Source organism: Nomascus leucogenys, chromosome 7b (genome assembly GCF_006542625.1).
Source record: "Nomascus leucogenys isolate Asia chromosome 7b, Asia_NLE_v1, whole genome shotgun sequence".
NCBI lineage: Eukaryota > Metazoa > Chordata > Mammalia > Primates > Hylobatidae > Nomascus > Nomascus leucogenys.
The window spans coordinates 50,774,895-50,802,667 of NC_044387.1; the positions used below are offsets into that span (position 1 = coordinate 50,774,895).

Genomic DNA, 27,773 nt, shown 5'->3' on the forward strand with positions numbered 1-27,773 from the left:
TTCCCAAGGCCTGCCTTTTCCTCACACAGTAAGTCCAGTCTCTCCAGGTTCTCGCCTGGTAACTGCCTCAGTCAGCCCCCCACCTCTCTCCTTGGGGTCTCTAGCAGCCCCTGCCTCCCCTCCCTGCTGCCTTGTCAGCTCTGCAGCTGGTGTGGCCTCTGCTCCAGGCAGATCATGTCACCTCTCCAGGCAGAATCCTCCAGGCTCCCCATCACCCTCGGAGCAGAAGCAGGAGTTCTCACTGGGGTGCCAGGCCCAACCTGGCCTGGTGCTGCCACTGCCGCACTCTGCCCCACTCACCCTGCCTCAGGGCTGAGAACGTCCTCATTGCTGTCAGACCTCCCAGAGCTCCTGCCCTGCAGTTGCCTCTGCTGAGGTTTAGCCCTGTTCTCCCTCCTTCCCTCTTTCCTTTCCTCCTTCCTTCCATCATTCCTCCTTCCATCCCTCCCATCCTATCCCCTCCTCCTTTTCCTTTTGTCTTCCTTCCCTCCATCTCTTCTTCCCATCCCTAGTTGACTGTCGCTTTCTCCCTTAGAGTGGCCACCTCTTTTCTGCAGCACCCCTGCCCCTTTCCCTGTCTGTTTCCCAGCGCATTCATGCCTGGCACTCAGCTCATTTCTCTCTGTCTTCCATCTGCCTCCCAAGGTCACTGGGGGCCCTTCTCAGCCCTCTCCTTGCTCCCAGACGCCCTTAGGTGTCCTCTGTCCTCCAGCTCCATCTCACCAACCTGCCTGCCCGACTCTTCCCTCTTTATCTTCCCAAAGTACTCAACTCCATTGCTTAGAATCCTCCTGGGACTCCCTCAGGGCAGTGGCCAGTTTGCATAGCCTGAGAGGAGAACTGTGGGTGCTTCGACACCCGCTAGCTTTGCAGCATCCCTGACCACTGCTCCCCACCGAATCTGTGCTCTGTGGTTTGTTTATGCGTCCTCAGCAGTTCCTCCATTCACCTGCCTTGGCCTTGCTGGAATATTTCCTCTTCTGGAAATGCCCTTCTCCTTTCCCACAGCCTTCCATGAAAGTCCTGCCAAATTTCAGGCTTAAATATCCCTTCACAGGACATCTGGGTGTTGTTCCAACACTGCCCAGGTCGATTCTATTGCAGACAGACTGGTGCTTGTTATTTATGGCCCCAACTGTCCCCATTAGACCGTGGCCCCGGGACCCCTGCTGGCCTTGTCTGCTGCCTCAGCTGTTAGCTGACAAGTGGCTGTCTTCTCCAGACGGGTTTGCAGAGGCCTGCTGTGCAGAGAGAGGCTGAAAATTTGCATACCTAGGGCTCTGGCCCTCTTGCTGACTGTTGCTTCCATTTCACTTTCAGCTTTGATGACCATGACCCAGCTGTGATCCATGAGAATGCATCTCAGCCCGAGGTACTGGTCCCCATCCGGCTGGATATGGAGATCGATGGGCAGAAGCTGCGAGACGCCTTCACCTGGAACATGAATGGTACAAGGTGGTCGGGCTTGGCTGGGCCTGGCCCCAACCCCTGTATGTTACGTGGGAACAGTCCCCTTTCCTGCCAGCTGCCTGTCTGGCAGATTCTGGACCTGACACGCAGGACATTGGGGCATAGTTTTGGAGGGTGTGGGCTCTGGGTTCAGTCCTGGTTCTGTTGCTGTTCACTGTGGGTTGGGCCTGTGAACTTCGGACTCCTTTCCCCATACTGAGATTGGGTGGCCCAAGGGGCCTGGCATGGGAGGTGGCTGATCTGCATAGCATGGATGATGATGACAATGCCAGTCAGACCTAGTTCAGCCCCCGAGTCGTGCACACGCCTGCCTTGGGTCCTGTCTGCCACCCTGCTTCTGCTGTGTGAGGCTGCATGTGTGCCCCGTGCCTCTCTCCACCCCTAACTGGTCATCTCTTTAGACATCCTCACTCTGTAAGTCCTGGGTCAGATGCCATCTCTTCTGGCTCTTCCTGGGCTTCCAAAGCCTGAACAGAACTCGGTCTTTGTGCAGATGTAGACAGAAAGGTTAGAAGGATATGCATCCCAAGTGTCTAGACTGCTTATCCCATCTGGGAGGGAGGATCATGCATGCATTTATTGTTTTCTCTATTTTTAAGTCTGTTAGAATGTATTTTTACTATTTTATTATTACTGTTGTTTTAGATCTTGTTGCATACCAGTTTTTTTTTACTTAGTGTCTGTATCCTGCTGAATTTTTATAATGAACATACTATTTATATTCGACAAAATGCAGTGAATATCATCTTTATTTTATTTTACCTATTTTTTTTTTTTTTTAAGAGTCTCATTCTGTTGCCCAGGCTGGAGTACAGTGATACTCTCATAGCCCACTGTAATCTTGAACTGCCTGGGCTCAAGCATTCCTCCTGCCACGGCCTCCCAAATAGCTAGGAATACAGGTGTGCGCCACTGTGCCCAGCGTTATCATTTTTAAGTGAGTAAATGTTTAAAATCATCAGAATCTCACCACCTGAATAATGTTTTCAGTTTTACCTTTTCTGTCAATTCCACATGCAAACATATTTAACATAGTTGTCACTACAGAGCAAGTATCGTTTTATTTTTCTTCACTTATCATAAGTATCTTTCTGGTTTCTCTTTTTTTGCAGAGGGAGATGGAGTCTCACTCTGTCGCCCAGGCTGGAGTGCAGTGGCGCGATCTTAGCTCACTGCAGCCTCTTCTAAGTTCAAGCGATTCTCCTGCCTCAGCCTCCTGAGTAGCTGGAACTACAGGCGCGTGCCACCATGCCTGGCTAATTTTTATATTTTTAGTAGAGATAGGGTTTCACCATGTTAGCCAGGCTGGTCTTGAACTGACCTCAGGTGATCCGCCTGCCATGGCCTCCCACACTGCTGGGATTACAGGCGTGAGCCACTGCACCCAGCCTCTTTCTGATTTCTTTAATCTTCAAACAGTGCAGCATTTTCTCCTGGGTCAAGGCGCCTTTGTTTGCTAAAACTCCCCCTGCTGTAGACGGCTCCACAGCAGATAACATAGTTGCAGCATTTTTCTCTCAGAAGGGATTTCCTAAGGGAGGAGAGTGTGAGTGGTTGTTGATATGCGGCTGCCTTGAGCTTTCTGGAAGGATTAGGCTGCTTCCTTTGGTCATCCTCAGGCACTCAGCATGCTAGGCCTGAGTGCTAGGCCTACCACTTGCTCACACCAGTGCCAGGCCTGAGTCCAAAGGCCTCTGCTCAGCCCTGAGAAGAAGGCCTGAGAGCCATGTGCTGGGTGCTTGTCCCCTAGGTCCCACAGGTCAGCTGGTGAGGGGGGACGCCAGTGGGAGGAGACATGGGTGAGGGAGGACACTGGCAAGAGACTCCAGGAGGTTGTATTGAGTGTAGATGGGGACAGGTACAGTTCACTGGTCATGCCCCAGAACAGGGACAGGACAGCCCATGGGGACCAGGCCACCAGTGCTGCACAATGCCTGTTATCTCTGCCAAGCTCCCCGCTTATCTCTGCTGACCCACATCATAGTTATTTGTTAATTCTTGTCTCTCCCTCCCCATTTCAACCCTTTAAGGTCAGGGGCCTTGTTTTTCATTGCTGTTTTTCTTCTTTTTTTTGAGATGGAGTTTCACTCTTGTTGCCCAGGCTGGTGTGCGATGGCGTGATCTCAGCTCACCACAACTTCCGCCTCCCAGGTTCAAGTGATTCTCCTGCCTCAGCCTCCCGAGTAGCTGGGATTACAGGCATGCACCACCATGCCTGGCTAATTTTGTATTTTTAGTAGAGACGGGATTTCACCATATTGGTCAAGCTGGTCTCAAACTCCTGACCTCAGGTGATCCACCCGCTTCGGCCTCCCAAAGTGCTGGGATTACAGGTGTGAGCCACCGTGCCCGGCTGCTGTTTCTCTTAACATAGAATCTAGCCCAGCATAGGAACTTAGTTGTTCAAATTGGATCAGTCCATGCTCTGTCTCATTACCTTTCTTTGGGCAACACATAGAAAGTTCCGGTTTGTTTATACATCTGCCCTGTTCCAGAAAGGATGCAAGGAAGCTTACCATATGTACACTGGGCCCAAATGACTAAAGCAAATGAAAACAGAGTGGTTAGGAAAAACTGGATAAAGAGGAAATGTTCAAGTTGAAGAGGGAGCTCGTACTCAGATTTTATTTGGTGAACGTTGGCTGGAAGTTGGGCGTGGCTCTGGGTCTTTTTAGAACCAGGCAGAATGAGACGTGAAGATCATTTGCATACTCAGTGTGGTCAAGGTTAGCAGCAGCCTGTGGCTCTGAAGAAGTAGAATCACACGTGGTCCTGGAATCTGAGATTTCCCACAGCCCTCAGGAAGAGGGCACAGTATAGTAAGGAAGACCAGGATCGTCCATGAACTCCACAGTGAGTTTCACTGGGCTGTTCCTCCTAGGAGTCCTCATGTGATATGAGGATGCCCACTGAAAGTAATTTAGAACAAAGTCTTAACCGGTGGAGAACCAAAATAGTGTTGTTCTGCGAACTCTTCCTCAGCTCTGAGTGGTATTTGGCATGTGTAAGAGCTGTGATTCTTAATTGGTGGTTAGAAGGCCATGCCAAAATTGTTATTGATTTGCTTTGAAATTTCATACATCTTAAAGGTGGGCATGAGAGTCTATCACAGAGGGATTAAATATGTGAAGTAGCATTACTTGAGTAGCATGAATGAAGTGTACGTTCAGGCCACCTTCAGAAGCAGGATTGGCCAGGCATGGTGGCTCACGCCTGTAATCCCAGCACTTTGGGAGGGTGAGGTGGGAGGATCACTTGAGGCCAGGAGTTTGAGACCAGCCTGGCCCTCATGGCGAAACCCCATCTCTACTAAAAATACAAAAATTAGTTGGGTGTGGTGGCACACACCTGTGGTCCCAGCAACCTGGGAGGCTGAGGCACAAGAATCACTTGAACCCAGGAGGCAGAGGTTGCAGTTAGGTGAGATTGTGGCATTGCACTTCAACCTGGGCGACAGAGTAAGACTCTGTCTCAAAAAAAAAAAAAAAAAAGAATCAGGATTTTTCTCAGGTTTCTGGTAGGTGTTGTGATGAGTTTGAGGTTATTTTCTCTGAAAAGGACTTGAAGTAGTGCTTCTCTGAATCACTGGTGGTGTATGGTGTCACCTGCCTTAACAGCCTGCTGAGGGAGGGAAGTATTAAAATCCTCCAGAAAAGATGAGTTGCCTAACCAGAACACATGCGGACATAGACGCCATCTTCACCCAGAAGGGGAACAAGGGAATCCCCTCAGGAAGAGGTTTGGAATCTGTCTTGGCACACAGGCAAAGGAGTGATTAGGGCCCTGAGTGTTACACTTGGCTACAGAAGGCAAGTTTTTAGAGATTTATATCCACATGCTTGTTTTGGGCTCTAAAAAATTAAATGAGGCTGAGCACAGTTGCTCACGCCTGAGGCTGAGGTGGACAGATCACTTTACCCCGGGAGCTCAAGACCAGCCTGGGTGACATGGTGAAACCCCATTTCTACAAAAATTCACCAGATGTGGTAGCGTGTGTCTGTGATCTCAGCTACTTGGGAGGCTGAGATGGGAGGATCGCTTGAGCCCGGGAGGTTGAGGCTTCAGTGAGCTGTGATTGAGCCACTGCACTCCAGCCTGGGCAACAGGTGAGACCCTGTCTCAAAAACATTTTTTTTAAAGTTAAAAAAAAAACAACCAAATGATAGATTCAGGAAGCCAAGTGAAGCCCAACATGATTAACCCAAAGCAATCCATGCAAAGACACATCATAATTAAACTTCTGGAAACTCAACACAAAGAAAAAAATCTTGAGAGCAATCAGAGAAAAAGGAAAACTTACTTATAGGGAAAAGACAATAGATTTCTTTTTTTTTTTTTTTTTTGATATGGAGTCTTGCTCTGTCGCCCAGGCTGGAGTGCAGTGGTGCGATCTCGGCTCACTGCAAGCTCCGCCTCCTGGGTTCACACCATTCTCCTGCCTCAGTCTCCCGAGTAGCTGTGACTACAGGCGCCCACCACTGTGCCTGGCTAATTTTTGTATTTTTTTTTTGTATTTTTTTTGAGACAGTCTCATTCTGTCGCTCAGGCTGGAGTGCAGTGGGCATGATCTCGGCGCACGGCAAGCTCCGCCTCCTGGGTTCACGCCATTCTCCTGCCTCAGTCTCCCGAGTAGCTGGGACTACAGGTGCCTACCACCATGCCCGGCTAATTTTTTGTATTTTTGTATTTTTTTTTTTTTTTTTTTTTTTTTTTTGAGACGGAGTCCTGCTCTGTCGCCCACTCTGGAGTGCAGTGCCTTGATCTCGGCTCACTGCACGCCCCGCCTCCCGGGTTCACGACATTCTCCTGCCTCAGCCTGCCAAGCAGCTGGGACTACAGGTGCCCACCGCCATGCCTGGCTAATTTTTTGCATTTTTAGTAGAGACAGGGTTTCACTGTGTTAGCCAGGATGTTCTCGATCTCCTGACCTTGTGATCCGCCCGCCTTGGCCTCCCAAAGTGTTGGGATTACAGGCGTGAGCCACTGCACCCGGCCAAATGATGGTAGATTTCTCATGAGAAACTGGAGTCTAGAGGAAGTGGCATGATATTTTTCAAGTACTGAAAGAAAAGAACTGTTAATCTAGAATCCTGTACCCAGTGACAATATTGTTCAGGAATGAATGATATTGGACATTCTTAGTCAAGACATTCTTAGATGAAAGAAAACTAAGTGCTGGGCGCGGTGGCTCACGCCTGTAATCCCAGCACTTTGGGAGGCCGAGGCGGGCAGATCACGAGGTCAGGAGTTGGAGACCAGCCTGACCAACATGGTGAAACCCCGTCTCTACTAAAAATACAAAAACAATTATCTGGACGTGGAGGCGCATGCCTATAATCCCAGCTACTCTGGAGGCTGAGGCAGGAGAATCACTGGAACCCGGGAGGCAGAGGTTACAGTGAACGGAGATCACGCCATTGCACTCCAGCCTGGGCGACAGAGTGAGACTCCAACTCAAAAAAAAAAAAAACTATCCCCTGCAGACCTTCCCTAAAAGAGTGGCTAAAAGAAAGGAAATGATTGCCGGCGTAGTAGCTCCCCACCTGTAATCCCAGCACTTTGGGAGGCCGAGGCAGGCGGATCACAAGGTCAGGAGTTTGAGACCAGCCTGACCAATATGGTGAAACCCAGTCTCTACTAAAAATACAAAAATTAGCTGGGCGTGGTGGCACACGCCTGTGGTCCCAGCTACTCGGGATGCTGAGGTAGAAGAGTGACTTGAACCTGGGAGGCGGAGGTTGCAGTGAGCCGAGATCACGCCACTGCACTCCAGCCTGGGCAACACAGCAAGACTCTGTCTCAAAAAAAAAAAAAAAAAAAAAAAAAAAAGGAAATGATTAAAGAAGAAACGTTGGGACATCAGGAAGGAAGAAAAGAAAGCATGATAAACAAAAATGTAGATAAATAAAATAGACTTTCCTCTCCTCTTGGGTTTAACAAATTATGTTTTGACAGTTGAAGCAAAAATTGTAACAGTATCTGATATGGTTCTAAATGTATGTAGAAAGATTTAAGCCTGGGCACGGTGGCTCATGCCTGTAATCCCTGCATTTTGGGAGGCTGAGGCAGGTGGATCACCTGAGGTCAGGAGTTCAAGACCAGCCTGGCTAACATGGCAAAACCCTGTCTCTACTAAAAATACAAAAATTAGCTGGGTGTGGTGGCGGGCGCCTGTAATCCCAGCTACTTGAGAATGGGAAGCTGAGGCAGGGAGAATTGCTTGAACCCAGGAAGTGGAAATTGTGTTGAGCTAAGATCACACCATTGCACTCCAGCCTGGGCGACAGAGCGAGACTCTGTCTCAAAAAAAAAAAAAAAAAAAAAAAAAGATGGATAAAGGTAAAACATTAATCAAAGGAAAGCTGGAATGACAATGTTAGTATCACTAAGGCAGACTTCAAAGAAAATGACCAGAGACAGAGAAGGACATTAAATAATGATAAAAAGATAAGTTCACCAAGAAGACATAGCAGTCCTAAATATGTGTGCAGCAAACGACAGAGCTGGAAAATATGTGAAACAGTATCGGATAGAACCGAAAGGAGAAATAAACAAATTCACAATCATCAGAGACCTCAGCATTCCTCTCTCAGCAACTGATGGAACTGGACGGAAAATCAGCAAAATGATGTAAGATCAAAAGCACTATCGACCAACAGAATCTGATTAGCATTTATAGAACACTCCAGCACAGCCGAATGCACATTCTTTCAAGTGCCTGTGCAACATATACCATATAATCCGTATAATGGATCATAAAACAAGTTTCAACAAATTTAAAAGAATTGAAACCATTTAGACTGTGTTCTCCAACCATAATTAACTCAAATACTTGTAAACTAAATAACAGACTTCTAAATAATCTGTGGTTCAAAGAGGAAGTCTGTAGGAAAATTTAAAAACATGCACAGACCTAAATGAAAATGCAGCATATCAAAATTTGTGGGATAAAGCTAAACAGTGCAATGCAGATTATCTGTAGCACCAGTGCGTACATTAGAAAACAGGAAAAGCTTTCCTCAAGTCGATAATCTAAGCTCTAATCTCAAGAACCAAGAGAAACGAAACCAAAGGAAGCAGAAGGAAAGAAGGAGATTTGAAGAGCAGAAATCAATTACATTGAAAACAGAAATCAAACAATAGAGAAAATTAATGAAACCTAGCTGGTTCTTTGAAAAATTAATAAAACTGGCAATCTCTAGCAAGGCTGACAAAAAGAACGTAAATTATCAATATCAGGAATGTAATGGGATGTCACCACAGACCCTGCAGATTCAAAAGGAATACTGCAAACAATTCTATATCTATAAGTTTGACAACTTACACAAAATGGATTAATTTCTTACAAAACACAAAGTACCACAACTCATCCAATATCAAATAGATAATTTGAGTTGCCCTATAACTATTAAGGAAACAGAATTTGTAATTTAAAAACCCCAAAAAATGGCCAGGCACGGTGGCTCTTACCTGTAATCCCAGCTCTTTGGGAGGCTGAGGTAGGAGGATTACTTGAGGCCAGGAGTTTAAGACCAGCCTAGGCTACATAGCTGGATCCAATCTCTAATTAAATTTTAATATAAAACTATTTTTAAAAAGGAAAACAATTCTCCCCCCCCAAAAAATCTCTGGGCCCATGTGATTTCACTGGAGAATTCTATCAATCAAATGTTGACAAATGCATTAACACCAATTCTAAACAATCTCTTCCAGAAAATGGAAGAGGAGAACGCACTTCCTAATCAATTTTATAAAGCTCGTATTACCTAGATACCAAACCTAAAGACAGTACCAAAAAAAGAAAAATACAGACCAATATCCTTTATGACTAAAGATGCAAAATCCTTAGCAAAATATTGGGAAATAGAGTTCGGCAATATATAGAAATAATTATATACTGTGACCAAGTGGGATTTATTGCAGGGATGGAAGGCTGGGTCAATATTTGAAACTCAGTCAATGTAATCCACCATATTAACACACTAATGAAGAAAAATCACAGGATCAGATCAGTTGATAACAGAAAAAGCATTTTGTAGAACTCAACACCTGATGATAAAAATGCTCAGAAAAATAATAGCAAGAAACTTCCTCCATTTAATAAAGAGCGTCTATTTAGTACAGAAAGTCCTGTTGCTATTTTTTTTTTTTTTTTTTTTTTTTTTTTAGACGGAGTATTGCTCTGTCGCCTAGGCTGGAGTGCAGTGGCATGATCTCAGCTCACTGCAAGCTCCGCCTCCTGGATTCACGCCATTCTCCTGCCTCAGCCTCCCTGGTAGCTGGGACTACAGGTGCCCTGCCACCACGCCCAGCTAACTTTTTGTATTTTTAGTAGAGACGGGGTTTCACAGTGTTAGCCAGGAATGTCTCGATCTCCTGACCATGTGGTCCACCCGCCTCGGCCTCCCAAAGTGCTGGGATTACAGGCATGAGCCACAGAGCCTGGCCTCCTGTTGCTAACATTTAATAGTGAAAGGTTGCATGCTTTCTGCCAGAGACCAGGAACAAGCCAAATATGTCTGCTGTCACTATTCTTATTCAACATATTGTTGGAAGTTCTGGCTAATCCAGTAAGCCGAGAAAAGGAAATAAAAGACGTGTAGATTGGAAAGGAAGAAATAAAATCCTATTTGCAGATGACATGATTGTCCATGTAGAAAATCCCAAGAGATCTACAGAAAACTTGGAGAACTAATAACTGAGTTCCCCAAGATCACAAGATACAAGGGATACAAGGTAACATACAGAAATCCATTTTATTCCTATATACCATTAATGAGTACCTAGACACAAATTAAAAATACATTACCATTTATCATCACTCAATAAAAAAAGGAATACTTAGGTATAAATCTAACAAAACATGTACAGGACTTATATACCAAAAACTATAAAACACTGACGAAAGTAATTAAAGAAGACCTAAATAAGTAGACATATCATATTCACGGATTAAAAGACTCAAGATGATGTCAGTTTTCCCCAAATTGATATACAGATTTAATGCAATTTCATTGAAAATCCTAGCAAGAATTATTTTGTAGATATAGACGAGATTGTTCTAAGATTTATATGGAAAGGCAAAGAAACTAAAATAGCTAAAGCAATTTATTTATTATTATTATTATTTTTTGAGATGGAGTTTTTTCTTTTGCCCAGGCTGGAGTGCAGTGGCATGATCTCTGCTCACTGTAACCTCCACCTTCTGGTTTCAAGCGTTTCTCCTGCCTCAGCCTCCTGAGTAGGTGGAATTACAGGTGCCTGCCATCATGCCCAGCTAATTTCTGTATTTTTAGTAGAGACAGGGTTTCACCATGTTGGCCAGGTTGGTCTCGAACTCCTGAGCTCAGGCAGTCTGCCTGTCTCAGCCTCCCAAAGTGCTGGGATTACAGGTGTGAGCCACCGCACCCGGCCAGCAATTTTGAAAAACAGTAAAGTGGGAGTAATCATTCTACCCAATCTCAAGGCTTACTATATAGCTACGATAATCTAGGTTGTGTGGTATTGGTGGAGTGACATACCGTGATGGAACAGAATTGAGAATCCAGAAACAGACCCACACAAACGTGCCCTCCTGATTTTTACAAAGATGCAAATGTGATTCAATGGAGGAAAGACAGCTCATTCAACAAAATGGCACTGGAGCAATTAGACAATCATAGGCAAATAGGCTGGTGCAGTGGCTTACGTCTGTAATCCTAGCACTTTGGGAGGCTGAGGTGGGCGGATCACCTGAGATCACGAGTTGGAGACCAGCCTGACCAACATGGAGAAACCCCGTCTCTACTAAAAATACACAATTAGCTGGGTGTGGTGGCGCATGCCTGTAACCTCAGCTACTCCGGCGGCTGAGGCAGGAGAATCGCTTGAACCTGGGAGGCGTAGGTTGCTGTGAGCCGAGATCGTGCTGTTGCACTCCAGCCTGGGCAACAAAAGTGAAACTCTGTCCCAAAAAAGCAACAACAACAAGAAAGGCCAGGCACAGTGGCTCACGCCTGTAATCCCAACACTTTGGGAGGCTGAGGCAGGCAGATCACCTGAGGTCAGGAGTTTGAGACCAGCTTGACCAACATGGAGAAACCTCATCTCTACTAAAAATACAAAATTAGCCGAGCATGGTGGCGCATGCCTGTAATTCCAGCTACTTGGGAGGCCGAGGCAGGAGAATTGCTTGAACCCAGGAGGCTGGTTGCTGTGAGCCAAGATCACGCCGTTGCACTCCAGCCTGGGCAACAAGAGCAAAACTCCGTCTCAAAAAAAAAAAAAAGGAAAAGGGCAAAAGACACGAAGAGAAACTTCACTAAAGAAGTTATACAGGTGGCAAATAAACATTGAAAAGCTTTTCCACATTGTTAGCCTTAGGGAAATGCAGATTAAAATTACACTGTTATTCCACATCTTTAAAAAGTGGTGACAGCATCAGATGCTGGCGAGGATGTGGAGGAACTGGGTCACTCATAAGCTGCTGATGGGAATGTAAAGTGGCTGGAAAACTGCCCTGGAAAACAGTTTTGCAGTTTCTGTTAAAAACTAAACATGCGGCCAGGCACGGTGGCTCACACCTGTAATCCCAGCACTTTGGGAGGCTGAGGCGGGCGGATCATGAGGTCAGGAGATGGAGACCATCCTGGCTAACACGGTGAAACCCCGTCTCTACTAAAAATACAAAAAATTAGCTGGGCGTGGTGGTGGGCGCCTGTAGTCCCAGCTACTCGGGAGGCTGAGGCAGGAGAATGACGTGAACCCGGGAGGCGGAGCTTGCAGTGAGCCGAGATAGTGCCACTGCACTACAGCCTGGGCGACAGAGTGAGACTCCCATCTCAAAAAAAAAAAAAACTAAACATGCAACCAGTGTACCTGAGCATTTATCCTGGATAAATGAAGACATGTTTACACAATAGCCTACACATGGATGTTCATAGCAGCTTTATTTATAATAGCAGGAAACTGGAAATGATCTAGATAGCCTTCAGTGAGTGAATAGTTAAAGTGAGGCCCCTTTGTACCACAGAATGTCACTTGGCAGTAAAAGGAAGTGACAACCTGGATGAATCACTGGACACAGATACAGTCCTGTATCTTGACTTTTTTGGAGGAAACTGGGCGCAGTGTGCATGGAATTTCTCTGTGTTGTTTCTTGCATCTGCACGTGAATCTACAATTACTTAAAAAGTTTTATTTTAAAATGCTCTGGGCAGTGTATTCACTGGGTGTTTACCCCATGCACCTGAGGTTCCTGCTGTTGCTGCCCTGCGGGCTGTTAGGATGCTGGTCCCCAGCGTGTCTTTAGGGCAGGGAGGAAATAGTGGGGCTATGATCTGTTAGGCAGACCTGCTTCTTGATGATGGAATCCTGCTGTCTGCTCTGAGGGAATTTTTCTTGGCTTTTTCAGCTTATCCTTGCAAGGCGTCTTATCAGTAAGGTCTGGGCAGAGTAGGGAGAGAATGTTGACTGAGAGGACCTTGCTGAGGTCTGGCTGGCCACAGATGGTCCCTGTGAGCTCCCATCTGGTACAATTACTTTTCCAGGATCTGGGATCTGTAGGGACCTCCACGCTTGTGACCTTGTTGAGGCCCTGCTGCTGCTACTGCAGTCACAGGCCTGGAAATCGCTGTGGCTTGGCACAGTGTGTTTTGCTCACATGAGGCCTGGTATTGGGCCAGCCTCTGTGCCATCACGTCTGCCACCAGTTCAGCACAGAGGGGAGTAAAGAGATGGCACGCAAGCTTCGATGTGCCTTTGCTGGCCTCGCCTGGATCATCTCATTAGTTGGGATAATCTCATGCGCCCACCCAGTTATGAGTGGAATGGGGGTAGTGTTTATGGCCATGACCACCCCCAGGGCATGGAGCAGGAGGTCTGTACAGGATGAGGGCTGGGGGCCTGCTAGTCATGTGCTTCCTCCTTCCACTCCCAGTTTCCAGGAAGGCCACCCTCAGTGTCCTGATTGTCATCTCCTGCATCCGGAGATGTTTGGCTTCAAAGAGGAAGGGGTGAGGGAGGCCGGTCCATGCCCAAGCACGGTGCAATCTGTTGGCATCCCTTCCCTCTCCTGATTTCAGAGAAGTTGATGACGCCTGAGATGTTTTCAGAAATCCTCTGTGACGATCTAGATTTGAACCCGCTGACGTTTGTGCCAGCCATCGCCTCCGCCATCAGACAGCAGATCGAGTCCTACCCCACGGACAGCATCCTGGAGGACCAGTCAGACCAGCGCGTCATCATCAAGGTGGGTGACTTCTCACCCAGCACTGGAGCCTTCCTGGCCCTCAGGGTGGGTGTCATCATGGAGCACTGAGGGCACACCAAGGCCTCAGCAGAAGCCCGTCTTTGGGTTCCATGTCATCTGGAAAGTCATAGCACCTGGCTTTGCTCCTTGCAATCCCCCAGGAAGGGCATAGGCTGAGTTCTCATAGTAAAGTGTTACATTCTGCACACATTCGGGGGTGCCTCTGAGGCACTGCCAGGCTATGAGCAAAGCCCGGAGGTCTAGAGGAGGTGAAGGCAGCTGATTGGCTGGGCCAGGCTGAGCGCTCCAGGGTGGCCTAGTAACCCAATAAGACGCTGCCTTAGCGGCCATATTACAGGTGAAGAGGTGGGCACGTGGAGAGCTGAGATCACCTGCAGAAGTTGCAAACTGGCCAGTTGAGAAATGGTGGGGCTGGCGATTGGGCGCAGGCCTGCACCCTGCAGAGCCTATAGCATAATCCTTGCTGTGCTGAGCTGCCACTGCCAGACTATGCCTTGAGGGTGAGGGGAGCTTTGAAAATAGGAAGATATGAGAAGTAGATGAAATTGGCACATGTGATGACCCTAAAAAGGTCAGTGGTTTGGTTAGATCTGATGCTGTGCCTTTGGCTTCCATTTTAGGAAAACATTGATGTACAAAAATAAGAGCCATGTTACAAAGGGTTCCTGAAAATAGTCTTTGGGGTGGAGGAGCCTTGGGAGGGACGCCTCCTGTGACCGAGGGACGCCTCTGCCCTGTGCGCCAGATGGAGCCTGGGCCCATTTCTTCCCACTGTGGTTCTCCGTGGCACTTTACAAAGATTTTGGAAAATAATGTGGGGGAATCACCAGCAACTTCCTCTGTGGTCCCCTAAGTAGCGAATAACTAAATATCTTATTTAGTTAGTTAAGAGTCTCACTGTGTCGCCCAGGCTGGAGTGCAGTGGCACGATCTCGACTCACTGCAACCTCCACCTCCTGGGTTTAAGCAATTCTCCTGTCTCAGCCTCCCGAGTAGCTAGGATTACAGATGCCCGTCACTATGCCAGGCTAATTTTCGTATTTTTAGTAGAGACAGGGTTTCACCATATTTGTCAGTCTGGTCTCAAACTCCTGACCTCAGGTGATCCACCCACCTCAGCCTCCCAAAGTGCTGGGATTACAGGCATGAGCCACCGCACCTGGCCTAAATACTTTGTTTTCTTTCTTTCTGTGTGTGTGTGTGTGTGTGTGTGTGTATGTGTGAGATGCAGTCTCACTCTGTCGCCCAGGCTGGAGTGCAGTGGTGCCATCTTGGCTCACTGCAAGCTCCGCCTCCTGGGTTCACACCATTCTCCTACCTCAGCCTCCCAAGTAGCTGGGACTACAGGCGCTTGCCACCACGCCTGGCTAATTTTTTGTATTTTTTTTTTTTTTAGCAGAGACTGGGTTTCACTGTGTTAGCCAGAATGGTCTTGATCTCCTGACCTCGTGATCTGCCTGCCTCAGCCTCCCAGAGTGCTGGGATTACAGGCATAAGCCTGCAATACACCGTGCCTGGCCAATACTTTATTTTCTTGATTAATATTTTAAAATTGTGGTAACATTCATAACATAAAATTTACCATTTTAACCACTTAAGTGTAAATTCAGTGGCAGTATATTCACATCCATGGCTGTGTAATTATCACCACCACCCATCTCCAGAATTCTATCATGTAAAACTGAAACTATCCATCAAACACTAACTCCCCATTCCCCCTCCCCCAGCCCCTGGCAAGCACCATTCTGCTTTCTGTCTCTATGAATTTGACTACTTGAGGTGTCTCATTTACATTCCATAAGGGAATCATGCAGTATTTGTCCTTTTGTGACTGGTTTATTTCACTTAGCAGAATGTCTTCAAGGTTCATTTATGTTATACCATGTCAGAATTTCCTTCCCTTTTTAAAATGTATTTATTTTTAGACAGAGTCTTACTCTGTTGCCCAGGCTGGAGTGCATGGCACAGTTACGGCTCACTGCAACCTCTGCTTCCTGGGCTCAAGTGATCCTCCCAGTGCAGCCTCCTGAGTAGCTGGGAAGCTAGGACTACCGGCACACTCGCCACACCCGACTAATTTTTTGTATTTTTTTGTAGAGATGGGGTTTCGCCATGTTGCTCAGGCTGGTCTCAAACTCCTGGGCTCAAGCCATCTGCCCACCTCAGCCTCCCAAAGTGCTGGGATTACAGGCGTGAGCCACTGTGCCCAGCCTCCTTTCTTATTAAGGCTAAATAATATTCTGTTGTATGGATCTATTACATTTTTATTTGTTCATCCCTAAATGGACAGACACTTGGGTTGCTTCCACATTTTGGCTATTGTGAATAATGCTGCTATGAACCTGGGTGTGCAGATATCTGTTGGTGTCCCTGTTTTCATTTATTAATTAATTAATTCATTCATTCATTTAGATGGAGTCTCACTCTGTCGCTCAGGCTGGAGTGCAGTGGCACAATCTTGGCTCATGGCACTCCTGTCTCCCAGGTTCAGGCGATCTCCTGCTTCAGCTTCCTGAGTAGCTGGGATTACTGGCGCCCACCACCATGCCCAGCTAATTTTTTTGGATTTTTAATAGAGACGGGGTTTCACCATGTTGGCCAGCTTGGTCTCAAACTCCACGTCGGCCTCCCAAACTCAAATGATCCACCTGCCTTAGCCTTCTAAAATGCTGGGATTATAGGTGTGAGCCCCTGTGTCTGGCCCCTGCTTTCATTTCTTTTGGGTGTATACCTAGAAATGGAATTCCTGGATCGTACGGTAATTCCATGTTTAGTTTTTTGAGGAACCACTATACTGCCTTTCTCAGTGGCTGCAGCTTTTTATATTCCTACCAGCAATGCACAAGGGTTCCAATTTCTCCACATTCTCACTGACACTGTTAGTTTTTCTTTTCTTTTTTTTAGACAGTCTCACTCTGTTACCCAGGCTGGAGTGCAGTGGCATGATCTTGGCTCGCTGCAACTTCCATTCAAGCGATTTTCTTGCTTCAGTCTCTCGAGGAGGAGCTGGGACTACAGGCGCATGCTACCACGCCCAGCTAAATTTTGTATTTTTAGTAGAGACAGGGTCTTATATTGACCAGGCTGGTCTCGAGCTCCCGACCACAGGTGATCCGCCTGCCTTGGCCTCCCAAAGGATTATAGGCGTGAGCCACTGTGCCCAGCCAGTTTGCCAGTATTTTTTTGAGGATTTTTGCATCAACATTCATAAGGGGTGTTGGTCTGTAGTTTTCCTTTCTTGTAGTATTTTTTGTCTGACTTAGGTATCAGGGCAATGAGTTAAAGAATAGTTTGAGAAGGATTGGTGTTAGCTCCTATTTAAATGTTTGGTAGATGGCCAGGTTCAGTGGCTCACGCCTGTAATCCCAGCACTTTGGGAGACCAAGGCAGGCAGATCACCTGAGATTGGGAGTTAGAGACCACCTGACCAACATGGTGAAACCTCGTCTGTACTAAAAATACAAAAATTAGCCGGGTGTGGTGGTACACGCCTGTAATCCCAGCTACTCAGGAGGCTGAGGCAAGAGAATTGCTTGAGCCTGGGAGGCGGAGGTTGCAGTGAGCCGAGATAGTGCCACTGCAGTCCAGCCTGGCCGACAGTGAGATTCTGACTCAGTCAGTCAATCAGCGTTTGGTAGAATTCACCAATGAAGCCATCAGGTCTAAGGCTTTTCTTTGTCAGGAAGGTTTTGTTATTGATTCAGTCTCTGTACTTGTTAATACCTTTTTGAGAGGAATACAAATTTGTTTCCCATAACCTGTTTCAGTTTCACATTATGGCCAGCTAGGAGGAAAAGAAGGGACAATGGTAGGAGAGAAGTGGGGTGGGGATGGGAGTGGCAGCAAGCACCTGCCCTGTGTCCTGCATACGGTCTGCTGGCTCTGGAGGGCAGCCCTGAGGGCTCCACTCTGTGCTCCTCTTTGTCTTGTAAACATGTGGGCTAACCCACCCAGCCACATGGTTCCAAATGACTGGGATTGGCCACACACAGGGTCCTCATGAAGCCTGACTGGCAGCTTCCCTTACATTTTTCTCAGAATTGAGCCCATTTTCGTTGTTATTATCTTGATGGGCCTGTGGAGGAGCCATACAGGAAGTTGCCCAGCAGCTGTAATCCTCCTGGGGCTGTCCCCTGCCCCACCAGAAGAGGCTTCCCCAGTGACCCTCTGACTTACCTGTGATTCCCACCTGGGGGATGGTGGCAGCTGGCAGGTTGAGAGACTGTCCCCAGCCAGGTGTCCTGCTCTGCCCTTTGGGTCAGACCAGATGTCACAGGATGGACACAGCTGGCCCAGGGAAGCCTGCGTTATGTGGGACAGACTGCATTTTTCAGGCCAGAGGCCTCCTGGGCACTGTGACCCTGGGAGCAGTGTCCTGTCTTGCCCATGAGGAATAGAAGGTCACACCCAGGGTTTCCTATCTATAATTCGGACTCAGAAGAGCTGGGTATTTCTTTTTTCTTTCTTCCTTTTTTTTCATGGTTCACCGCAGCCTTGACCTCCTGGGCTCAAGTTATCCTCCCATCTTGGCCTCCTGAATAGTTGGAACTATAAGCATGTACCACCATGCCTGGCTAATTTTTAAATTTTCTGTAGGAAATGGAGTCTCGGCCGGGCACCGTGGCTCATGCCTGTAATCCTAAGACTTTGGAGAGCTGAGGTGGGCAGATTGCATGAGCTCAGGAGTTCAAGACCAGCCTGGGCAACATGATGAAACCCTGTCTCTACTAAAAATGTAAAAAATTACCTGGGCGTGGTGGCATGCGCCTGTAATCCCAGCTACTCTGGAGGCTGAGGCATGAGAATTGCTTGAACCCGGGAGGTGGAGGTTGCAGTGAGCCCAGATTGCACCACTGCACTCCAGCCTGGGCGACAGGCTGTTACCATCCCACTGACTCTGTCTCAAAAAAAAAAAAAAAAAGAGAAAATGGAGTCTCACTATGTTGCCCAGGCTGGTCTCGAACTCTTGGGCTCAAGCAACCCTTCCACCTTGGCCTCTCAAACTGCTGGGATTACAGACATGAACCACTGTGCCTGGCCAGAGCTGGGTGTTTCTGTAAGGACATCCTTCTTTGTCTTGATCCTGGAACATGACTGAAGGAAAACAAGAATCTTTGGAGCCATGGCACGTGAGGACCATCTCTCTCCTCAGAAAGAGTGCCTTAGGTTGGAGCAGCATCTTCCAGATACTCTTGGCAATGCTAGGACGAAAGTCCAGGCCTGGCTGCCCTTGCCAGGGCACCTGGCCCAGGCTGACTTTGCCCAGTTCCAGCAGGGGTTGAGGGGCAGGGGAGGAAGCTGGGGACATGGTGCTGCTGAAATTTGAGCCATCAGACCCTGTGGCACTGTCCAGGCCCCGTCTGGAGAGTGCATGGGGTGAGATGTGAGTCAGGGCTGAGGAGGTGGACAGGGGCCTGGCCCTGTCTTAAGAGTTTTATGAGTCCACCTGGAGTCCAGCGCTCCTCACTACCCCACCAAGGCCACTGCCAGATGGCTCCCTTCCTCCCTCCCCACCTTCCAGCGGAGGTCTCAGCATGGCAGCTCAGCCCGTGTCTCTTGTCTGCCCAAAATACCGCAGAAGCTTCCCACATCCCTCTGTGGAAGCCAAGCCCTTCCAAAGGCCTCAGGGCCCTAACTGCTCTCTGCTGCAGTCCCTCGCCACCCTCATCTCCTCCCTTTTCCCCTCACTGGGCCAATCCGGGTGCCAGACCTTGGCTCCTCAGGCCTTCACATCACTGTGTCCCCCACCTGGGACTGTTCTCCCCCACCGGAAGCCACATTCCTGCTCCCTGGGCACGTTCACTTCTTCCTAAAGGCCACCTTCCTAGAAGCCTTCCTGGCCTCCTGACTTCTGAGGCCAGCCCGGACTTTCTCCCCCTCCCTCCCTTTTCTCCCTGGCACTCCCGTGCTGTCTGGCACACCACATGCTCACTTAACCTACTTAGTGTCTGTCAGTGCCCCCACCAGCATGGCTTCTTTTTTTTTTTTTTTTTTTTTTTGGACACAGAGTCTCGCTGTGTTGCCCAGGCTGGACTCAAACACCTGAGCTCCAGTGATCTTCCCACCTCAGCCTCCCAAGTAACTGAGACTACAGACGTGCACCGCCTCACCTTTCTCAGAGCAGCCTTTTGAATGTTTGTCTCTCTTGTGCCTCTCCTTGGTAGACACACAGTCTAGACTCTGGCATAAATGAATGTGTTAGTGACTGAATGGCAGGGGACAGGCAACTCCATCCATGAGCCCAGGGCAGGGAGGGCCTGCTGGGTGGGAGCCATGTGCCCGTGGTCCTATGGGGTCCTGTTGGGTCCATGGGCTGTCTGCTGCTGCACGTTCTTTTTGGACCCAGCACCCACATAGTTTGCTTGGCATTAGATTCCAGTTGGGAAGGGCCAGCACCTCCGATTCCATTCATCATTAGGCGTGGGCGTTGTGGAGATAGCAAAGGACATGGGGGCCCGACTGCAGCCCCCATTGCCTGGCTGCATGCCGTGTACAGGATGCTGCAGCTGTGCCCTCGGCTTCCTCCCTCTGTGTGAGGATTCCTTCATTCCCAGAACAAATACACTCTGCCTGTGCTAGGATTCCTGGAGGCAAATGATTCAGATTGTTTCAGACAGTCCTAAGTGCTGTGAAGAAAACAGGGGAGGTGCCAGCATGGTGGCCCGCACGTATAGTCCCAGCTACTCAGGAGACTGTCGGGGGAGGATCTTTTGAGGCCAGCCTGGGCCGACACGGAGAGGCAGCAGGGAAGCCTGCGGGGAACAGAAGGCTCAACCACAGGGTCTCTTCTCTGCCCAAAACACTTGGTACATTGCCTGGGCCTTGTAGAGACCTTGTCTCTACAAAATATTAGCCAGACATGGTAGTGCATGTCCGTAGTCCCAGCTACTCAGGCGGCTGAGGCGGAAGGGTCTCTTGAGCCCAGGAGGTCAAGGCTGGAGTGAGTCATGATCATGCCATTGCACTCCAGCCTGAGTGACACAGTGACATCGTGTCTCCACAGGGGGAGAAAATGGAGAGAAGGGTGTGGAAAGGGGCTGATGGGAAGGGGAGCTCTCAGGAGCTGGCACTTTAGCTTAGACCAGGATGCTGAGAAGAGGCTGGTCCTGCCAGGTGAGTGGAAGACCATTCTAGCAAGTGGGTGGTGGTGTGCAGGACTCAGAGGCACAGGGCTTTATGAACATGATCGGGGATTGGGGTGCCCTCATCTCTAAAAGGAGGCAGAAGTCCCCGGAAGGGCTGGGCTCCGAGGCAGTGGTGAGTTCTCCCTGCAGCTGCCCACCCTGATCCTTGACTTAAAAGATAAGGGCCAACGATGAATGGGCAGGTGCACCGTGGCCTGCTTGCCCCATGGAGCACTGGACAGCAATGAGGGATGACCCCAGCCCCACACTGTAGTGGGAGGAGTCTTGTAAGCATGACGCAGAGTGAATGAACCTGGACCCCGAAGTGTCCATCCTATTCAGAACAGCCACACCTACTCAAGGGGTGAGAAGTCAAAATGGTGCCTCCCCAGGGGGGCGGGCGTAGGTGGGAGCTCCTGGGGTACAGTCTGTGTTCTCTCCAGCTGGGTGCTGGCCTTCCAGGTGTCCACTGGTGAAAAACCCCTGACAGCACACCCGGGGCCTGGGCCCTCTGGCTGTGAGTCACGTGCTGCAGGGAGTCCTCTGGGGAGTGTGGGAGGAGATGGCCCAGCACTGTGCTCCTCGCAGGCTTCTCTGTCCCCTCACCGTGTTGGCCCAGAGTGGGGTGCATCTGTGAACACGCTAGGCAGGGTTTTCCGAGAGGGGTAAGCTCTGTAAAGGGCATAGACATTGGCTTAAGACAGGGCTTAGGGATGCCTTAGCTGAGCCCTGCCTGGCTGGAGTAGTCACGTAAGACCGATGGCAGCAGGAGTGAAGGGCAGAAAGGAAGGTCCCCGCCAGCACAGGGCACGGGGGGATGGGATGAAGGTAAGGTGGGACTGAGGTGGGACTCAGGCCCTGCTCCTTGCAGCCTCCCTGGGCCGCAAAAGCTCTAACTTGTGTCCTTTGGTTGTCGCCTCAGCTGAACATCCATGTGGGAAACATTTCCCTGGTGGACCAGTTTGAGTGGGACATGTCGGAGAAGGAGAACTCGCCGGAGAAGTTTGCCCTGAAGCTGTGCTCGGAGCTGGGGTTGGGCGGGGAGTTTGTCACCACCATCGCATACAGCATCCGGGGACAGCTGAGCTGGCATCAGAAGACCTACGCCTTCAGGTAGGATCGCGCACGAGTCTCCTCCCTCATCTCCCTGCAAAACTGTTTTGAGAAAAAGACTTCTCTGTGTGAGTGGTGATACCTTAGAGGCTTTCTCAAGCTTTGCAGCATGATCTGGCTGGGGTCTGTGTGTTTGCTCTGTCCTCCTCCTGCCCTGTGTATCTCACCAGGGCTCTGCTGTGCCAGGTAGGGTTAAAAGCACCTAACGCAATAGCTGGCAAAGACTTGGAGCTCTGTCAGGGTGAACCTCAAGTCCTTGCCTCCACGGAGCCCTGGGCCTGCCCCCGCCGTCCACCATTCAGTCGTCCTGCCCCACACCCTCTGTCTCTGCTCTTGCCCAGACTGTTATTTTGGTCAGGGTGACCCCTGCCCAGGGTTCTTCATCTGTTGAACTTGAATTCTGTCTTAAACACAAAGGCCCGCCCAGCTTTTGAGAGTCAGGGGTCCCTAGCAGCTCCTTCTTACTGTAGTATCTCTGCCTTTGGTCAGTCAGAGAGCATTTGATGAGTACCATGCTGGGCTGGACCCCATCCTGGCTGCCCTGGAAGACAGAGACAGGTCACCTTGATCCCTGCCTGCAGCATTTGGGCCAGCTGAGATGGTGGAGGTGTGAACAGAATATTCCAGTCCAGTGTCCTCTGTGGTAGGGATGAGGATGGACCCGGGAGAGGCCCTCCTGTTCCTGGCAGGAGGTAGGACTCAGAGTTAAAAGCGAGGTCAAGGCCCAGTGCGGTGGCTTACACCTGCAGTCCTAGCACTTCGGGGAGCTGAGGTGGATCACCAGAACCCAGTAGTTCAAGACCAGCCTGGGAAAAACATGGTGAGACCCCATCTATACAAAAAAATAGAAAACATGAGCCGGGCATGTTGGTACACGCCTGTAGTTTCAGCTACTCAGGAAGCTGAGGTGGGAGGATCGCCTGAGCTCAAGAGGTCGAGGCTGCAGTGAGCCAAGATCATGCCACTGCACTCTAGCCTGGGTGACAGGGCGAGACCCTGTCTCCAAAAAAAAAAAAAAAAAAAATAGGTTGAGCCCTCCCGGGTCAGCAGGACTCTAGGACTGGGAAGCCCCGTGGTTCCTAACCCTGTCCTCTGTGTTGGGATGGGGTGGGGGTGCAGCAAGCATCCCTACATCAAAACAGGATGTTCGGATTTAGTCTGCTCATCAGACTATCATCATCCACATCTGCAGTCATCACTCAGGGATGACAGCTTAAAATGCTCCATGAGGAGCAAATAGGAAGGTCTGTTTTGCAAAGCCATGACAATTAATGGAGCTCGTTAGGTTTGTGTCTAACTTGTTTTCCCAGACATCCCAAGAGATAGCTTTCTACGACTTCCCGTAAATCTGAGCAAGGAAGAAGGAATGAGAGCCACCCACGGGGCTGGAGGGCTCTGGGCCTGGGAAACAGCTGAGTCCCTGCCTGAGCGCCGTGGTGCTGAGATCCTGTGACCTGCCCCCCAGCAGCCCTGCCAGTCACATGGTTCTGCTTCACAGACAGGGCAGCCCAGAGAGGAGGCTGGGGGGCTGGTGTCTGATGCCTCCCTGTTCCCTCGGGGTGTTGCCTGGGAGTGCAGCTGTAGCGTGCATTCACCCTGCACGGAGCCAAGCCCTGTGGCCGGAGAGCCAGTCAAGGGTGGCCTCCCTCCACCAGCGTTGACTCTGAGGCCCCGGGAGGCAGTGATGTTGTGCACATCAACACTGAGCACCTCCTACCCCAGAGGCTGATCCAGTCAGAACCTTCATTCTGGGCTCGCAGGTGCAGGTGGTAGACTGGCTGCCCCCAGCATCCAGCCCCTACGGTGTTGACCTTCACCTAGTCCTGCAACCGCTGTCAGTGCCCACAGTCCAGGGTCAGGAACTGAAGTCCCCAGGGCCTCTTGACAGGTCCTTGCAGCATCCTTTCTTTCAGCCACCATGGCACCATCCCTCCTGCTCTGACCCGAAGGTGACCTGAGCCTAAATTCCTTGCCAAGTTCCGGGCCCTCTGCAGTTTGCAGAGTGGCTCCAGAGCAGACCCCCTGGGGAGTCCCTGGTGGTGGCAGGTCAGGACTTAGAGGCAGAGGCGGACCCCTTCTTTATCTCATCGGCCACTTAATGCATTCCAGTTGTGGGGCCTGGGGCATCACAGACCCCCTGCCCCCTGCTGTCTCTTATGCTGAATGTGCAGGTTTCAAATCTTTGGGGTTAAAGGCAAGGCCATCCCGCTGGGACCAAGGTGAGCACACATCCCTATCACAGCAGCCAGATGGAGAGGCGGCCTGCCTGGGGACCTGGGAAGTGTCCTGAGTGGGCTTTTCGTATCAGGAGGGCTGCGTGTGTCTTCCCAGTCCCCACACTGGAAGACAGCCGCAAGGACAGGACAGGGCCTTAGGGTTGGCTGTCATCCCTGACTCCAACCCGAGTTCCCCCCACTGCACCACCCCACCCCATGGGATCTTAGGAGGGACTTCATTTAACTCTGTCCCCAGGGAGATCAGTGTCAGTCCTGCCTGGCCCTGCCTGGGGAAAGGAGGCTGGGCTGCTGAGTCCCCAGGTCCAGGGGCCAGTCAGCCCACAGAGAGCTAGACCAGGAGTCCTGGCCTGGTCTGCCACACAGAAAGCTTGGCAACTGCTGTGTCACATGACTTCCTTTTTTTTTTTTTTTTTTTTTTTTTTTTTTTTTTGAGATGGGGTCTTGCTCTGTCGCCCAGGCTGGAGTGCAGTGGTGTGATCTCAGCTCACTGCAAGCTCTGCCTCCCGGGTTCACGCCATTCTCCTGCCTCAGCCTCCTGAGTAGATGGGACTACAGGCGCCCACCACCACGCCCAGCTAATTTTTGTATTTTTAGTAGAGATGGGGTTTCACCGTATTAGCCAGGATGGTCTGGATCTACTGACCTTGTGATCCACCCGTCTCGGCCTCCCAAAGTGCTGGGATTACAGGCGTGAGCCACCGCTCTCAGCCACATGTTTTTTTTTTTTTTTTTTGAGACGGAGTCTAGCTCTGTCACCCAGGCTGGAGTGCATGGCACAATCTCGGCTCACTGCAAGCTCCGCCTCCCAGGTTCATGCCATTCTCCTGCCTCAGCCTTTCCGAGTAGCTGGGACTACAGGCGCCCGCCACCACGCCCGGCTAATTTTTTGTATTTTTTTTAGTAGAGACGGGGTTTCACCGTGGTCTCGATCTCCTGACCTCGTGATCCGCCCGCCTCGGCCTCCCAAAGTGCTGAGATTACAAGCGTGAGCCACCGTGCCCGGCCAGCACATGACTTCTTAAGAAGGGTTTTCAGGCTAGGCATGGTGGCTCACGCCTATAATCCCAGCACTTTGGGAGGCCGAGGTGGGCAGATCACCTGAGGTCAGGAGTTAGAGACAGGTCAACATGGCAAAGCCCCATCTCTACTAGAAGTAGAAAAATTAGCCAGGTGTGGTGGTGGGTACCTGTAATCCCAGCTACTTGGGAGGCTGAGGCAGGAGAATTGCTTGAACCTGCGAGGCGGAGATTGCAGTGAGCTGAGATTGCGCCATTGTGCTCCAGCCTGGGTGACAGAGCTAGACTCCATCTCAAAAAAAAAAAAAAAAAAAAAAGGTTTTCAGCTCTGGGCCTAGGTCACTCCATAATGGAAGCACTCGCTGATTCCCCAAGAGCCAGTCCCTCCATCTCTCACAGCCAGAGCTCAGTGCCTGGCTTCCATACCCTCCTCAGCAATGGAGACATTGATTGGATCCATGGTACAGTGGTGCAAGCTGCTGACCACAGGACGTGTGCGCAAGGCCACTATGCCCACACCTCAGGGGAACCAGGGCAGAGAACAGCCTGCTCCCTTTGGCAGTGGGACAGACAGGTGACAAGCATGAAGGGGAAACAGGGGCATGTGACAAACTGGTCAGAAGCCCTAGGCTCCTAGAGGACAGACTGGGACCAGAGTGACACAGACGTCCTAGAGCCAGTGGAGTGGGATGAAGGGCCAGCGAAAGGAGGGAGAGAGGGCTTAAGGGGAAGGAGGCTGAGCTAGGCAGAGCCTCTGAGGAGAGCTGATCCTGCAAAGTTACTGGCACCTCCCCTGGGCCAGCCCTGTGTTCTTGGCCAGGGACCGGAGGAGACAGTGCCCTGTCTGGCAGAGGAGACAGATTCATGTGCATGGCCATCAGTGTGCCATGGCCACAGAAAGCACCGGAGGCTGTGGGCATGAGGAAGGGCAGTGGGGAGCATAGAACCTGGGGTGAGGATGGCCAGGGCAGGTGCTGATGGGGGACTGCAGCAGGAAGGACTGAGAGGAGGCCAGGGACAGACAGGTGCTTGAGAAGGAAGGTAGGCCCTGTGGATCAGGCACGGTGTCTGCCCCAGGGGGCTGTGCACACCAGCAGTCCTACACATACAGGGTGGGGATGAAGAGAGACTAAGGGTCAGGGAGCTTGGTAGCTGGGCCTGCGTGAGGGACAGAGAGGCAGTGTCCCTCTGATGGCACAGCATCAGGAATTAGGCTGGGGGACGTCAGGGACACGTTGGGCTGGTTGAGTGTGAGCCTCAGAGTTTCCTTCCGAAGCTCTGCCCGCCAGCCCCTGGCCTGATGTCAGGTTTTGTTTTTTTAACAGCTTTATTGTGATATGATTCATAAACCATACAATTCATACATTTAAAGTATATAGTGCAGCGGTTTTTGATATATGCAGAGAGCTGTGTAACTATCACCACTGTCAATTTTAGGACTTTTTCATCACCCCGCTGCAGGCAGTCCCGTTCCTCCCCGCTGTCTCTCAGCCCTAGGCGTCCACTCATCCACTTTCTATCTGTAGATTTGCCTATTCCGGGTACTTCATATAAATGGAACCATCTAATATGTGGTCTTTTATGACTGGCTTCTTAGCATAATGTTTTCAAGGATTATCTGTGTTGTAGCATCTTTTATCAGGACTTCATTCTTTTTTATGATCGAATATTATCTCATTGCATGGATACACCACATTTTATTCATTCATCAGCAGATTGACTTTTGGGTTGTTTCCATTTTTCGGCTATTGTGAGTACTGCTGCTGAGAACATTTGTGTGCGAGTTTTTGTATGAACATCTGTTTTCAATTTTCTTGGATATATACCCAGGAGTAGAATTGCTGGGTCACGTGACAACTCAGTGGTTAGCATTTTGAAGAATTTCTAGACTGTTTTCCAAAGTGGCTGCACCATTTTGCATTCCCACCAGAAGTGTGCGATTCCCGTTTCTCTGAATCCTGCCGGCATTTGCTGTTCTCTTTTTGATCATAGCCGTCTGAGGAGGTGTGAAGTAATTGTGGTTTTGATTTGCATTTTTCTAATGACTGATGATATTGAGCATCTTTGCATGTATTTCTGGCCGTTTGTGTATCTTCTTTGGAGAAAGTGCTTTGCTAGTTTCTTAATTGGTTTTTTTTTATTGTTGAGTTGTAATTGTTCTTTATATATTCTACATAGAAGTCCCTCATCAGATACATGATTTGAAGATATTTTCCCTCATTTGGGGGATTGCCTTTTCACTTTCTTGATAGTGTTCTTTGAAGCACAAAAGTTTTCATTTTGATGTAGTCCAATTTATCTTTTCTTTTTTTTGAGACAGAGTCTCGCTGTGTCACCAGGCTGGAGTGTAGTGCTGTGATCTTGGCTCACTGCATCCTCTGCCTCCTGGGTTCAAGTGATGCTCCTGTCTCAGCCTCCCAAGTAGCTGGGACTACAGGCACCTGTCACCACACCCAGCTAATTTTTTATTTTTAGTAGAAACGGGGTTTCACCGTGTTGGTCAGGATGGTCTCCAACTCTTGACCTCATAATCCGCTCACTTTGGCCTCCCAAAGTGCTAGGA

The 27,773-nt window shown here is 49.6% G+C and overlaps 1 protein-coding gene across 2 annotated transcripts in view; it reads left to right on the forward strand.

Annotated features, from left to right (window-relative positions):
• The window catches only part of SMARCB1 (SWI/SNF related, matrix associated, actin dependent regulator of chromatin, subfamily b, member 1), a 46,039-nt gene that overhangs the window by 14,664 nt on the left and 3,602 nt on the right, over positions 1-27,773 (forward strand). For both annotated transcript variants that reach the window (XM_030815966.1, XM_030815965.1), the window contains exons 5-7: positions 1,321-1,448; positions 13,533-13,699; positions 21,767-21,957. In XM_030815966.1, the coding sequence (XP_030671826.1) occupies positions 1,321-1,448; positions 13,533-13,699; positions 21,767-21,957 (486 nt within the window). The remainder of the gene's footprint in view (positions 1-1,320; positions 1,449-13,532; positions 13,700-21,766; positions 21,958-27,773) is intronic.